Source organism: Manis pentadactyla, chromosome 6 (genome assembly GCF_030020395.1).
Source record: "Manis pentadactyla isolate mManPen7 chromosome 6, mManPen7.hap1, whole genome shotgun sequence".
Classification (NCBI taxonomy): Eukaryota; Metazoa; Chordata; class Mammalia; order Pholidota; family Manidae; genus Manis; species Manis pentadactyla.
In genome coordinates, this window is record NC_080024.1 from 36,287,638 (window position 1) to 36,303,029 (window position 15,392).

Consider the following 15,392-nt stretch of genomic DNA (forward strand, 5'->3'; position numbering starts at 1 on the left):
GAACATTACTGTGCTAAAATGCAGTGATGCTCTAAGTCAAGTGTTAGCAAACTTTTTCTTGAAGGACCAGGCAGTACATATTTTTGGCTTCACAGGCTAACTTGTCTCTGTTAAAACTATTCAAATTAGCTATTGTAGCAAAGGAGCCATCAACAATTGGTAAATGAATAAGACTAACTGTCTTGCAATAAAACATTATTTACAAAAACAGGTATCCCCTGCTACAGTTTGCTGTTAGTGGCCCTTGCACTAAACTGTGTTTTGTTGTGAAGGTGTTCTTTCATACTGATTGGTTCGGCTTTGAATGAGTTTGTTCTTTTGTGGATTTCTATATCTTGTATCCCTTACTGCATTTTGCTCCCACCCTTCATATCTTCACGTTAGCTTTTTTTTCCTCACTCCCACCTTTTATACCCAGTTCCCCTTAGCTTTTTAAAACAAAATTTTGGTAAAATACACAGACCATAGAATTTCTGCTTTAACCATTTTTAAGTGTACAGTTGAGTGGCATTAAGTACTTCCCTTACCTTTTTAAAGAATCCAGATAATTAAGCTTTATGTGTAAAACCTATGTACATAGGTCCTTTATGTGTATATGGGTCCTGAGTAAGTAAATTTTATGATCTTTCCTATAGGAATTTAGGAGGACATCTATTTTTAGCAACTCAGAAACTGACAAATATAGTTGGAAGTGACTTTAAAGACATTTACTTCCACCTTACTTTACATATTTTGCAAACTGGCCACATTCTAAATGACCTAACCAAGTTCATATAATATTAGGGACTTACTTTGTTTTTTTCATCCAATATTAGTAGATTAATAAAATACTTATTGAATTGATTACTTTTTTTAGGTTCAGGATGGAAAGAGGCTTTAAAAACCCATCTCACCAGCTGATGTTTTTTTTCTCTTATATTTCCTACAGGTTGTTATTCATCTCTATTTGAATCTTCACAAGAGTTCCCTCCCTTAGAAGGCAGTCCATTCCATTTTCAGAGCTGTTTTGTTTTTCCTTACATATAGCTAAAGTCTGCTTCTCATTAACTTCTACTTATATATTTTAGTTATTTGGAAGCTGTCATCTCCAGTGTGGTATAAGGTATAAGAGTGATTGAGGTGACAGAATTCATGTAATACCTGTATTTTTACAACTAGAATGACGTATTAGAGGATACTTAATTGAAGGAATACGTGGTTGGAAGGACTATAACAGACTGGACATTAGGGAGTTAATCTGCCTAAGTCCTCTCCTCCCATCAGAGAAGCGTGGATTGTCCCCGACCACACCCCCCAGTTATACCTTCAAAGCTGTACATATGGACAACTTGCTATCAACTGATAGGTACAGCCTGGCCACTTCCTCATGTAAAGCTGGCTTTTGTGCTTAGTTTGACTTGCTCTTGTATAAATTTCAGTAACATCCAATCAGAACAGCAGTCCTAATTCACTATAATCTCATCCTTGTGTTGTACAGGATACAGTTTTAACAAGGCAGAATAACAATTTAGTCATCTAATATAAGTAATACCCCTGTTAGCACTTCGGTTAAAAATTCTTCATGTAGTGTGTCTCATAATTCATTCTTAACGAACTATAGGTATTCCTCCTAAAATGGAGTGCTAACAGCTCTGCACAGGTGGTTTGGCATAGCAGGAAGAATCCAGGACTAGGAGCCAAGGACCAGCTTTCTAGGACTAATTCTGGTCTAGCCACGTAAGAGTTGTGTAACATTGGACATGTTGCTTGCCTTTGAGTCTGTCCTCATATGTAAATGGGGGACAGTTTACTCACATTGTTTTACCCCTCAAGGTTTTAATATAATAGAAATTCCTTTTTTAACAGCAAAGCCATTTAAAAATGTAAGATTTTTTTTTTAATTCCACCAATAATTAGCCTTGGGACAAATGACTTGGAGGATAAGCAGAATTTGTCACTTTGTCAGACTTATAATGGTGTATGATCAGCCACTGTCCAATCCGCTTTCAATCCTACAGGTTTATTTTTATTTATTTACTCATTTATTTTTATTTAAGTATAATGGACAAACCATATTTTATTAGTTTCATGTGTACAGTATAGGGATTTGACATTTGTATACATTGAGAACTGATCACTACAGTAAGTTTAGTTGCTATTTGTCACCATACAAGGTTACGATACAGTGCATGCTGTACATTGCATCCACATGACTTATTTTTTTTATAAGTGGAAGTTTGTACCTCTTGATCCTCTTTATCCATTCTGTCTCCGCTCCCACCCTCCTTCCATCTGGCAACCACCACTCTGTTCTCTGTACCTGTAAGTCTCCACCCACTACAGGTAATACGCTAATTTGCTGGTGTTGATGGACACTATCAATTACATCATTCTTACATTCAAAATGATAGAATGATTTTTAAAATAATGTCAGATATTCTCATAAAGATCATTGTCATAAAATGACGTAAGTAAAAACACCAAAACATTCTTCTGCATTCCCTTAGTAGGGTTCTTTTGTCACTTAACCTAGTTAGGAAAAAAGCTCATTTGATAGGTGTACTGTACTCTACTCTGAGTTACATGGGGTTGAAACCATGCCCCCCACCCCACCCCTGCCAAAAAACAGAAGCTATTATTCCACCTTTGAAGGTTATAGTTCAGAGAAGTCAGGTAAGATGAAATGTTAGTTAGCTAATAAGGCTGTATAGTTGGTTTCAATTTTTGTTTTCCTCTTCTCATTATGCAGTTTTTAGTAAAGACTTGCTCTTCATTTTTCTTTCATTTGATAATAGAGTTTCTTTTATTTAAAATTTTGAACTTATGAGGGTGCATTTAGTGTTTCTCCTAATTACAAATTATAAACTTAAATTTTCCCTGCCCATCAAGGCAAAATTGAATGCTTCCTTTGTGCTTCATTGTAGTACTTCTGTCTTAGTACTTGCCACATTCCTATAGTCTTGGTTCCCCTAGGCAGCAACCTTACTTTATTCCTTATATCCCCAATACTTGCATGTAATAGGCAGTATTTTTAGAAGTACAAAATTTAGTGATGCAGCCAGTGTATGCTAAAAAGAGTATAATGCATCTGGTTGGGGAAAGCCCTCTGAGACAATGGGAATAATCATTGGTAAAGTTTTGGGAAGAGGAAGGTTATAAACAGAAAACATAGGTAAAAAGGTGAGATAGCAGGACTTATTTACAGGTCAGGGAGTCTAGTCAGTTACATTGGTGAATTGTAAGTGATGAGTTGTGAATAGATAGTACCAAGCTGTATAGAGAACTGAATACCAGACTGAGGAGGTTTAATTGTTCGTTGATACTGGGAAACTGGTAGATCAGTAAACACAGTGCCTCTTTTCATGTTACAGAAATTGGCCCTGAATTTAAACTCAGTAATAAGTTTTTAGGATGTAGTCTTCTCATTTATTGACTGATTTATAGAAATCTCTTTAAACTCTGAAAATCAGGTATTTTAACAGCTCATAGGTAGAAATGGGCACAGGCACTTGAATTCATTTCCTGTGCTTAGCTGTTTGCTGTTCTTTGTAAACACCCAGTGAATGCTCATCTTCATTGCTTTGGTCCTTACAGTTCCTTTGCTGGAAATCCACTGCTGCTGCCATGTTTCCAGCTGCTACCCATCTATCAAGTCTAGCTCAAATTCCACCTCTTCTAAAAAAGCCTTACCTTACTAGTCCACAGTGAAGTAATTTTTCAGTGATTGGATCCCATAGTTCCTTTCTTATAATTCCTTGTTATTGTATGTTTTCCATTTCCTACTTAAACAGCAAATAATGACTAATATGCTGTACATGTCGTAGATGCCAGTTAAATAAATGGGATTTTTTTTCATTTTTTGAAAGAAATCACTTCTATTTTAGGTATTTTGTGAGGATGAAGTAGGGGAAGGAATGAGTAAATGAAGGAATAAAATGATGGTGAAAGGATCTTAAAAGCAGAAATTAGAAAGGGACTGAGGGAGAATGACAGTGAAGGAATAAAAAGGTATGAAACAGGATTTTTCTTTAAATTTACTAATCTGTATATATCCTATTTTAGTTGCTGAGTATCATAACCATTGTTTTCCCTAGGGAACCTGGAGTTTTATCAGTACTTGTTGATGTTACTATTTGAAAGCCTGCTATAATATATCTTTCTGTCATTAAAACTTAAATACTTCTCAAAGATTTCCTAGTTACCATTTAGTTACTGAAAACTAACTATTGTTTTTAAATTTTGAATTTTAATAGCAAAATGCATTATTGTGAATTGTTGCCACAAAGCCATATTAAATCTGGGAAAGGAAAAAGGGGTAAATGTCAGGGAAAATCTTTGGAGTAATTTCTACCTATTTTAAAGTTTAGGGAAAATCTTTGCATTTATTTGTTCACCAGACTGTTGAAGCTATATGCAGATCAAAGTCTGACCTTTTAAATGCTGAGATATGTAATTTTTAAGTCAATTTTACCCATTTATTTTATGAGCACATTTCTTAGAGATAACTTAAATCTCTCTCCTATGGGTAAGAATTAGTCTCTTGTCCAAAAGCAAGTAAATATTTTATCTTTTTTTTGCTAGCTGTGGCAATAATAGATTCATTTTAATATTTTTGCACTATGTACCATAAGCTAAAGAAGTGTATCTTTTGTGTTATTTACATAGCTTTTAGGCAAAGCAAATACCATTTACTGGTGTGTTAAATACATAGAAAGCTTATTCTGCAGTTTTTAAAAATGATAAACTACCACTATCTAAAGTTTATTTGACAGACCATTTTCTGTAAATAATTGGCATATTATTTTCAATGGATTTTTTGACAGCTGGCTCAATTTTTCTTTAAATATTAAATCATCAGTATTGTTGAATGCTGTTTTTAATGGTTTTAGATCAGGGTAAGACCTAGAAAAATTGTACCTTATAAAAGTAATAATTAGCTAGTAAGTTTGAAAGCCAGTATACTATAGTGATAAATAGTTTAGATTCTGGATTTAGAGAAACAGGGACTCTAAATCCATCTCTACCCTGTGCAGTCTTAGGAAGTTTCTTGATTCATTTGAGCTTTTGTTTCCTTATCTGTGAAATGGGGATAAATTCATTAATTTTTTTAAACAAATAATAAATATATTGAGCTCCTACTGTGTACCAGGAGCCATACTATATTTTGGATAATAATAGTACCTTCTGTCAGAAGATCATTGGAGGGATTAAATTAAAATGGATGTAAAACACTTGGAGTATCTAGAACATAAGTAATCAGTAAATTTTAGCTCTTACTATTAAAATATCTCAAATATTTTTCATAATTTCTCTAGAAGCCAAAATGTTGTAGTGAATAATTACATATCCAGGATATGCCAATATAATCCTATGTGTTGGTGTTTTTAGAACATTGCCATGAAATTCACATATTTTAGGTTGACTTTAAAAATTAAAAGTTGGTTTAACAACTTTGAAAATAGGTAAAAGTGATATTAATACCAACATTAATGCCTAATATGTGATGTGTAAATATACACATTTTGTGAACCAAGTCTATATTCTGTTATCTTTAAGATAGAAACACATGGATCACTAAAATAGGGAAGTAATTGTATTAGGAAATAACTAAGTACATGTGGTCTTATTAAAATATAGACATTTTGTATGATCTTTGGGTAATTGAGGAAGTATGTGGACCCCTAAATAAGCTCTTTTTAACAATACAAAAACAAAATTGTAGAAAGACTTAACGCTTTGTGACAATTTATGTTACAAAAGTAATGTATACAGTTTTTCTATGGAAGTTGTCATTATACCTAGTCTAGAACTGACTATAGTAAGTTTTGAATTTCACTTAAGAAAATGAGTGTTCTCTCTTCTTTCTAATTTCTCTCATTTTCTTGAAATACAAGCAAATTCCTTTACCGAATATTATACACATCTTTATGTATATACATACGTACATACATATATAGTTCTTCCTCCCATTTTAATAAGTAGTGATGTATAGGGAGAGAATTGGCCTGCTTTATATCTGTAATCCTTATCACTGTTACACTTAACGACAGTCTTGCTGTTCACAATAATGAGACGTTAATTTCAGTTTCAGAGCCAAAAAAAGAAGACACTGAATTAGGTTTATTATAGTTTATTTACTTGAAAGCTTTTCAGTGGATAAGAAAAAGTTTCTTTCTTGTTTAAAAGTTTGATTAGCTATAGCATCTTATTAAACTAGTTATTAATTTTTAATGTATTTTTATGGTAAAAGCTTTATTCTAACAGTCTTTGTGATTTGTGGCATTTGATCTGTATATGTAAGCCTAGATCACTTTAGAAATAATAACTATAACCACCATCAGAGTATTTATTCTTCCAGGCAGTGTTCTGAGGGTATTGATTAGTCAACGGATCCTCAGAACAACCTGCGAGGTAGGCAGCATTATCTCCCATTCTCAGATGAGGAAACTATAACTGAATCACAGAAAGGTTAATTAATTTACCCAGGTGACTGAGCTAGTATGTATTACAGCCATGATTCAAGAACTTGTGCACTATTCTTTACTGTCCAATACTTAATTGCTATTTCCTCCAGATTATAATCGGATTAAGTATTTGAATAATACATAGATACAGTCATTATTTAAAAAAAAAGAACAAGGTGTTGACTTTTACCTGAACTTTTGTGAGCTCTGTAATTAGTATTGGGTGTTGTATTAGGCTGTAACAGGAAGGTAATGCTATAACATATGGCTAGGTATGGCATTACAAGAAATGGTAGTCAAGATTTCAAAACTGGGATTTAAACATACCTGGATTCATTAATTAATCATCTTTACTTGTTTTTCAGTGTGATTTCAGTAATACTGGTTTGATTTTGATAGATCACCATTCATTATGACAATTGTATTGAGTAAGTAGATCAGCTCAGCTATAGTCTGGTTCAATGGTTATTTAATGATGGATGTAACAAAAATCCTTAAAATGTTCACGCAGGATTAATTTTGTCTTCTTTTTCCCCCTTTAGTAAAATAAAACAGGGTCTGTTACCTAGCTTGGAGGATTTGCTGTTCTATACAATTGCAGAAGGACAAGAGAAAATACCTGTTCATAAATTTATCACAGTAAGTTTGTATACTTTTCTATCATAAACTGTATGATAATACAGTAATATTGACATGTAGTCTTAAAGGTCATCTGGCATGTAGACTGACTGACACTGTTTCTCTATTATGTTTTCAAGTTTTCATCATGTTCATTTCAAGGTAATCAGTAAAAGAAAATGAAAGAAACAATGAGAAACTTGTCCAGAAAAGTGTTCAGTAGTAACACAAATACCATATACATATTCAGGTCCTGGGTAGAAGTTTTTATGTACAGGAATAAAACTTGTAATTGGAATAAGCATATACATGACTTGCTCTGTATATTTACAAACTCTTATTTTTTTAAAAACAGGCACTCAAATCTACAGGATTACGAACGTCTGATCCCAGGTTGAAAGAGTGTATGGATATGTTAAGATTAACTCTTCAAACAACATCAGATGGTGTCATGCTAGACAAAGATCTTTTTAAAAAGTAAACATTTCTGCCAAACCTTTAATGGTGATTTGCTATGCTCTGTGGTGATTTTTCTTTTAAAACAAATTGCATCTTTGAAGGCCAGTGCCTCCTGTGTTACTGAAAACAAGAAAGGGATTTGTAAATATCAATTGTTTGAAGAACTTAGGGCACATTAAGACTCTGTACTACACTGAGGTTAAGAGTATACTTTCTTTGAAACTGCTCTAAGAAATTGTAATTACAGATGTTTCCAATTTACAGTACCTGGAGATGTTGGGTTTGAGTAGAACACACTCTTTATCCTATCATGGCTTAAATTGATCTCCAATTCATCTGCATGTCTCACAGGCTTTCTCAGAATGGTCTCTTTTTCTTTCTTACAAGGTGATTTAGGTGACATCATAAAATGAGAAGGCTTCTGACAGTCTGTATTCTTAAATTTACGTATTTCCATTGTCCGCTTCTCTCTTCAGACATACTAATACATAGGCTTTTAATACATAGGCTTTTGACTATTTTTATTTCCCTTAAAATATTTGGAAGCTAAAGACAACTTTGGAGATTAATACCTTGATTTAGTTGAATGAGATACTTACTTTTATTTTTCTATATTTGCCTGTTTATTATTCATCTTCACTAATGTATTCCTCCTAATTTGATTACTTAATGATATAATGGACAGCATTTTTGTAGTAGATCCCAGAAAGGTAGATGATATTTTATTAATTGCAATTGAAGACTATTATAAAACTGTAAACTGCTGTATGACAATGGCTTCTTGCAGACTGTAGACTTAGGTTGAGATAAATCCAAAGAATTCCTGCATCTACCTTGAAAGTTCATTTGTATGTATTTTTGTGTTTTTTATTTTCTTCTGGGGGTGAGTGATTTGTTCTAGATACCTCCTAGGAATATCCTGGAGTATTAAGTCATCTGAAGGTATAAGTATTTAACTGAGGTCCTCTTAAGTTTCCTGGCATGCTCTGAAGCACTGCTGACAGTTTAGGATTCTTAACCTTTTCACCACAAGGTTCTTGATTTTATTAACTTAGCTAACCTTACTAAGTAGGTTTTAGGTCTATGTTGGAACTAGTGTTAGGAATTTTGAGTCTTTGGAACCTGTTTTTTTGTGGAGAAAAAGAAATCATTTTTAGTTAGCTGTGCCTTTGCAGTAAGGATTATTTAATTTTTAGTGTTCATGAACTATCTATGCAAAGTACTCTTAATTGTGGATCTTTCTGGAGAGTTGTTTTGGCTGATCTGAGAATGAAGTTGTCAAAGCGATGATAGGTAGATCAGTTGATGAAATTCCAAATTCATATCTATTAAGTGAAAGCAGTATTTTATGTTTTTTAGTACTGCTTAAATTTTTTTGTGTGTTTTATAAAATGCTTCTATGTTTAAACATGAAATTAAAAGTAGTTTAAATATATTGATTATAAAGCCAGGAAACAAAATTTTCTTCCCATTATTATAAAGAAAAATAACAAATACTGTTATTTTAAACACTAATCCAATTTTTAAAAATAATTGATTGTTGTACTATAGGCAGTTCCCAACTTAACAAATGCCTAGTGTTATATGAGCAGGCAGGAGAAAAGAATGTCTGTAGGCATAATTTCTCTTTCATCCACAGAATGAGGTGATTTAAAATCTCTTTTCATGTCACCTGGAAGGGTGATTACTCCCAAGAAAATACCTCTGTTTTCAAAGTAAGTTTTTTGGTTAGTGTTGCCAGAAATAAACCATCTCACCTCCAAGCAGGGGATAAGACTTTAGAGTGGAATTCATTTTCCCAGAGAAGTAATTTATAAAGGTATGATTGAAGTCAGTGTGTTAATATTTAAACTACAATACCTTGTTGGTTAACATATATAGCCTTTGAGAGTAATCTGAGAAACAACTATCATATATGACATTTTATAATGAGTTCTAAACATACTTTGTTGAACATAATCTGTTTGAAAGTTGGAGACTGCCTATACTCACCTGGTCACTGTTTTTAATACTAATAACCCTTAAAACTAACAAAAGTAGAAAATTTGGTTGAAAACCAGTGCATTATTTATACATGCATTTTTAACCATATAAGTATTAGAAATATTTTTATATGTGATCATAATCTTTTGGTCTTTTCTGTTGGGGGATAAATGAATGGCAGTCTTCATATTTGTATATTGTTTGAGTTTATTAAAATTCATTTCCATATATGTTATTTTACTAATGAAAAATGTGAGATATTGTGTAAAACACTGATATGCATTATGTTATTTATTTATTTATCTATTATTAAGGTATGATTGATATACACTCTTATGAAGGTTTCACATGAAAAACAATGTGGTTACTACATTTACCCATATTATCAAGTCCCCACCCATACCACAATGCAGTCACTGTCCATCAGTGCAGCAAGTTGCCAGAGATCCACTATGTCCCTTCTCTGTGATACACTGTTCTCCCCGTGATCCCCCACACCATCTGTACTAAACATAATACCCCTCAGTCCCCTTCTCCCTCCCTCCCCACTCGCCCTCCCACATCCCTCCCCTTTGGTAACCACTAGTTCATTCTTGGAGTCTCTGAGTCGCTGCCATTTTGTTCCTTCAGTTTTGCCTCATTGTTATACTCCACAAATGAGGGAAATCATTTAGCATTTGTCTTTCTCTGCCTGGCTTATTTCACTGAGCATAATGTCCTCCAGCTCCATCCATGTTGTTGCAAATGGTAAGATTTGTTTCTTTCTTATGGCTGAATAGTATTCCATTGTATATATGTACCACATTTTCTTTATCCATTCATCTACAGGTGGACACTTAGGTTGCTTCCATATCTTGGCTATTGTAAAAAGTGCTGCGATAAACATAGGGGTGCATATGTCTTTTTGAATCTGAGAAGTTGTATTCTTTGGGTGTATTCCAAGGAGTGGGATTCCGGGGTCAAATGGTATTTCCATTTTTAGTGTTTTGAGGAACCTCCATATTGCTTTCCACAGTCGTTGAACTAGCTTACATTCCCACCAGCAATTGTAGGAGGGTTCCCCTTTCTCCCCATCCTCACCAACATTTGTTGTTCTTAGTCTTTTCGATGCTGGCCATCCTTACTGGTGTGAGGTGATATCTCATTGTGGTTTTAATTTGCATTTCTCTGATGATTAGTGATGTGGAGCATCTTTTCATGTGTCTGTTGGCCATCCGAATTTCCTCTTTGGAGAACCGTCTCTTCATATCCTCTGCCCATTTGTTAATCGGGTTATTTGCTCTTTGGGTGCTGAGGTGTGTAAGTTCTTTATATATTTTGGATGTCAACCCCTTGTCGGATATGTCATTTACAAACATGTTTTCCCATATTCTGCCTTTTTGTTTTGTCGATGATGTCCTTTGACATACAAAAATTTTTTAGTTTGATGTAGTCCCATGAGTTCATTTTTGCTTATGTTTCCCTTGCTTGAGGAGATGGGTTCAGGAAGAAGTTGCTCATGCTTATATTCAGGAGATGTTTGCCTATATTGTCTTCTAAGAGTTTTATGGTTTCATGACTTACATTCAAGTCTAATCCATTTTGAGTTTACTTTTGTGTATGGGATTAAACAATAATCCAGTTTCATTCTCTTGCATGTACCTGTCCAGTTTTGCCAACACCAGCTGTGAAGAGGCTGTCATTTCCCCATTGTATGTCCATGGCTCCTTTATCATATATTAATTGATCATATATGGTTTGGTTTATATCAGGGCTCTCTAGTCTGTTCCATTGGTCAATGGGTCTGTTCTTGTGCCAGTACCAAATTGTCTTGATTACTGTGGCTTTGTAGTAGAGTTTGAAGTTGGGGAGTGTAATTCCCCCTGCTTTATTCTTCCTTCTCAGGATTGCTTTGGCTATTTGGGGTCTTTTGTGGTTCCATATGAATTTTAGGATGATTTTCTCTAGTTCATTGAAGAATGCTGTTGGTATTTTGATAGGAATTGCATTGAATCTATAGATTGCTTTAGGCAGGATGGCCATTTTGACAATATTAATTCTTCCTATCCATGAGCGCGGGATGTGTTTCCATTTATTGGTGTCTTCTTTAATTTCTCTCATGAGTGTCTTGTAGTTTTCAGAGTATAGGCCTTTCACTTCCTTGGTTAGGTTTATTCCTAGGTATTTTATTCTTTTTGATGCAATTGTGAATGGACTTGTTTTCCTGATTTCTCTCTCTGCTAGTTCATTGTTAGTGTATAGAAATGCCACAGATTATGTTTGTTAATCATAAATACTTAAGCAGGAAAGAAAAATTACTATTATTTCCAGTTTATAGATTAAACAAAGCATAAGAAAGATGTGGCTTGCTGAAGTAAGCACTTCCTCCTCAGGGTTCATTTTATATGACTAAATATTTCTAGTTAGATTCATGACATCTATATTAAAATAACTCCAAATAGAAACATTTATTATTTGGAATGCTTGTCATTGTGCGGTTAGACACTTCTGTGCGGTTAGACATTTCTGAGTGGTGAGATTGCTTTTTTGGCCACAGTAATTCACTAGTGAAGGCTGTTGTTACCACAGCTTTACCAGTACCTTCTGATAGAGCCAAAAAAAAAGTTTCACTGACTGCACAATTTTTTTATTTCTAAAGCCTCCTTTACAAAGTGCTGATTAATTTAAAATAGTTAAATATTAGTGGTGGGTTAATAATTTAAATTTGTTCAACAGTCCTCATAGTTTCTCATGTATAACTTATTAAAAAATAAGGATGCGGATTTGACTTGATACAGATAAAGTGATTTAAGATCAGGAATTATCAAACTTTTTCTGCTGAAAAATGTGTTCTTTTATATATATATATATATACATATATATATATATATCGCAACTCTCATGTATCCAAGTTGAATTACTGTTTGAAACATTAAATATTAAATGGCAAAAGTTAATATTTTTAGATTAACAGAACTCTGAGAAAACAGTTTACTGGAATTTATTGAAGTAAATATTTGTTATCTCTGGGATATCAGTTAACATCTTTAGGACCATGATTTTTTTTCCTGTGGTTTGGGCATATCTTTGTCACTGAAAATAACCTATTTTATTTTAGATCTGTGTTATAATTTTATGTTGACCAAGTGATATATTCTGAATCTTTATTAATAGTTTAAATGTGAAATCTGGCTTTTAATTTTTATTTGTTTAATTTAGTACAACTTGAATAAAAACTTTGAGCTATAAAAATTTCGCATTTACCATGGACTAAAAAAGAAATACTGAGTATCTACTTTATTACTCTAATTTATAGCTAATGCAAATTACTTAATTGCAAGTTATTCATAGTTTTCTTATCTGTGAATTGAGGAAATCATCCTTTTCAAAGTGTTGATGTTTTGAGGATTAAACAGGCTTAATCGTATTTGAAACTTACTACTTTTTAAAACAATGCCAATTTGGATTTTTTTCTCTTCCCCAAAGAAACTGCTAATATATAATATCACATCACTTTGCTTTGAGGAATCCAATTATATAAATAACTTCATATAGTTAATGGTTTGCCTTTAATACTTCAGCTATATACGTTCCAATTTTTTTTGTGTTAAGGAGTTAGTCTTAAAGTTGGTCATAGGCTTGATGCTCATGTCTAGTAGTCTTCCTTTAACAATTAAGTATTCTGTTACCGAGTCTCAAGGTGAGCTTAGTTAGAGTAAACCTATTTACAAAATTCTTCCTTAAGGTTATATTCATATATTGATTTTATGGCTTAATTCCTTTTTAGAACAAAGCAGAATGCTGGTTCTAATTATTAGATTTCATGCTCTCCAAACCCATTGGGGTTTACTATATCTTTTAAATTGTTTTTAACAATGAAACATTTTTATATTACAATGTATCACATAACTTACAGTGAATAGAATAATGTAATTTAACATTTTTGGTGATTCAAATAATATAAAATTGGTTATTTTGCTACTTTATAACTTATTTAAAATTATGCATTAGTTTTACAAGCATTTGAATGAGTATTTCATTTAAGAGACATTAACTGAATAAAATTGATTATATCTTCACTTTTTTAGCTTAGACACAAATTTTTCATAGTGTAATTAGGGAAAAGTATGTTAAAATACAAAATATTTAGTGTCTGTGAAATACTAGTAGTAGCTTTATAGAAACTAATGGATAGATGTATGATGTTACTTAGTGGAGAAATAAAACTGATACATTAGTCTGATTTTTGTTAACCAAATGTCATTCTGAATTTTTTTCAGTTATGTTAGGCTAAGAAACTTGATTTTAGATGGTCTTGATACTTAGTGGAATGCTCAGCTATTTTAATCTTTGATATATTTTTTAGGTAATCTAATTTATTTAACTTGTTCAACAGTTTGCAAGCAACTGCATGCAAGGCTGCATTAGAAGGAAAAAAATATTGTAGAAAGAATGTAACATAATTTTGTCGCATAAAGTATTTCTGTTGTTTAAATGTTCTAATTAATATTGTTATCAAGTACTAGTATTTGAAAGACACCCAGTCTATTAACTTTTTCTCGCATTCCACAGATGTGTTCAAAGCAACATTGTTTTGTTGACACAAGCCTTTAGAAGAAAGTTTGTCATTCCTGACTTTATGTCTTTTACCTCTCACATTGATGAGTTATATGAAAGTGCTAAAAAGCAATCTGGAGGAAAGGTAATGGTTTTTGATGTGAATATTTTCCTAAAACAATCACTAAATAAATCCAGCTCAACCTGAAGTATAGAGAATAAAACTGTACAGTTTTGTGGTGTTTTGCTAATGAAATTTTAAGTGAAGCCACTAGATTAAGTACTTCTAAAATACTTTAAATATTTAACTTGAATTGTTATTTTAGCTAAAAAGAAACCTAAATTTAAGAATTCTTTTTGGTTTTCAAATGATTGTTACTGCTTTTAAATCTTTAATAAAAAAGTAACTTTACGGGGAATTTCTGCAGATAACAATACCCTTGAACATTAAATAAAATGTTTCCCATTTTAAAAACCTAAGTGATGCCAAGGGCTATTTTATTTCTTTTCCATATTGAATACTTTAGGAAATCCTACCGTTATTAAATCAGTTCTTTAGTTGTTTCCCTTAAAAAAAGTATCAAGTCCTAGTTCCTGTTTCAGACTGCTTTTCTAGGAAGAGAGAATGCATTGGAAAACAGAGGATGATGGAGACTGAGAGAAGTCATTCTCACTTGTAATCCTCAAGTTTGTTGTGCTCCTAGTTTTTATGAATATTGTTAGAAGATATAGAATACAAAGCCAATGAGTACTATGAAATAACTTCATTGGTGGAAGCTAAAGTGAGATTAATTTTTTGGTTGAAGAAAGTATTATTTGCCTATATTATATCTGTTAATTTCTTTCCAATATTTTGGATAGGTTGCAGATTATATTCCTCAACTAGCCAAGTTCAGTCCTGATTTGTGGGGTGTGTCTGTTTGTACAGTAGATGGACAGAGGTAAGTTTATTTCAAATTCATGAAAACCAATGCTAAGCCTTAAATTTTGCATAACAATGAGCATGAGGTAGAGAGGAGCATCTTCTATAATGGAAATTAGCCCTAAGGTGACTTGAATTAACAATGCAATTAAGTTTAGATTTTAATTTAATTTTAAAAACTTAATTGAAACAATAACCTTACACTAAAATTTATGAGGCATTTCATCTGTCTTATTTACAGTTCTAGTCTTATTTGAGTATTTATTGTTCCAGTAGCTGAATTACAAATTTGCTTAAAAAAAGACTTGCCAAAACATGAAGTTACTCAGCAATGAACTGACTACAAGAAAATAAGTCCCCATTTCTCATCTTAACATTGGTTCATTGGTTACATATTATGTTATTATCTTTGTTCCTCATGCTCCTGATAT

The 15,392-nt window shown here is 32.7% G+C and overlaps 1 protein-coding gene across 2 annotated transcripts in view; it reads left to right on the forward strand.

Moving 5' to 3' along the window:
* GLS (glutaminase) overlaps positions 1 to 15,392 on the forward strand; it is a 75,596-nt gene that overhangs the window by 6,748 nt on the left and 53,456 nt on the right. For both annotated transcript variants that reach the window (XM_036927889.2, XM_036927890.2), the window contains exons 2-5: positions 6,986 to 7,082; positions 7,417 to 7,538; positions 14,055 to 14,184; positions 14,901 to 14,980. In XM_036927889.2, coding sequence (XP_036783784.1) covers positions 6,986 to 7,082; positions 7,417 to 7,538; positions 14,055 to 14,184; positions 14,901 to 14,980 — 429 coding nt within the window. The remainder of the gene's footprint in view (positions 1 to 6,985; positions 7,083 to 7,416; positions 7,539 to 14,054; positions 14,185 to 14,900; positions 14,981 to 15,392) is intronic.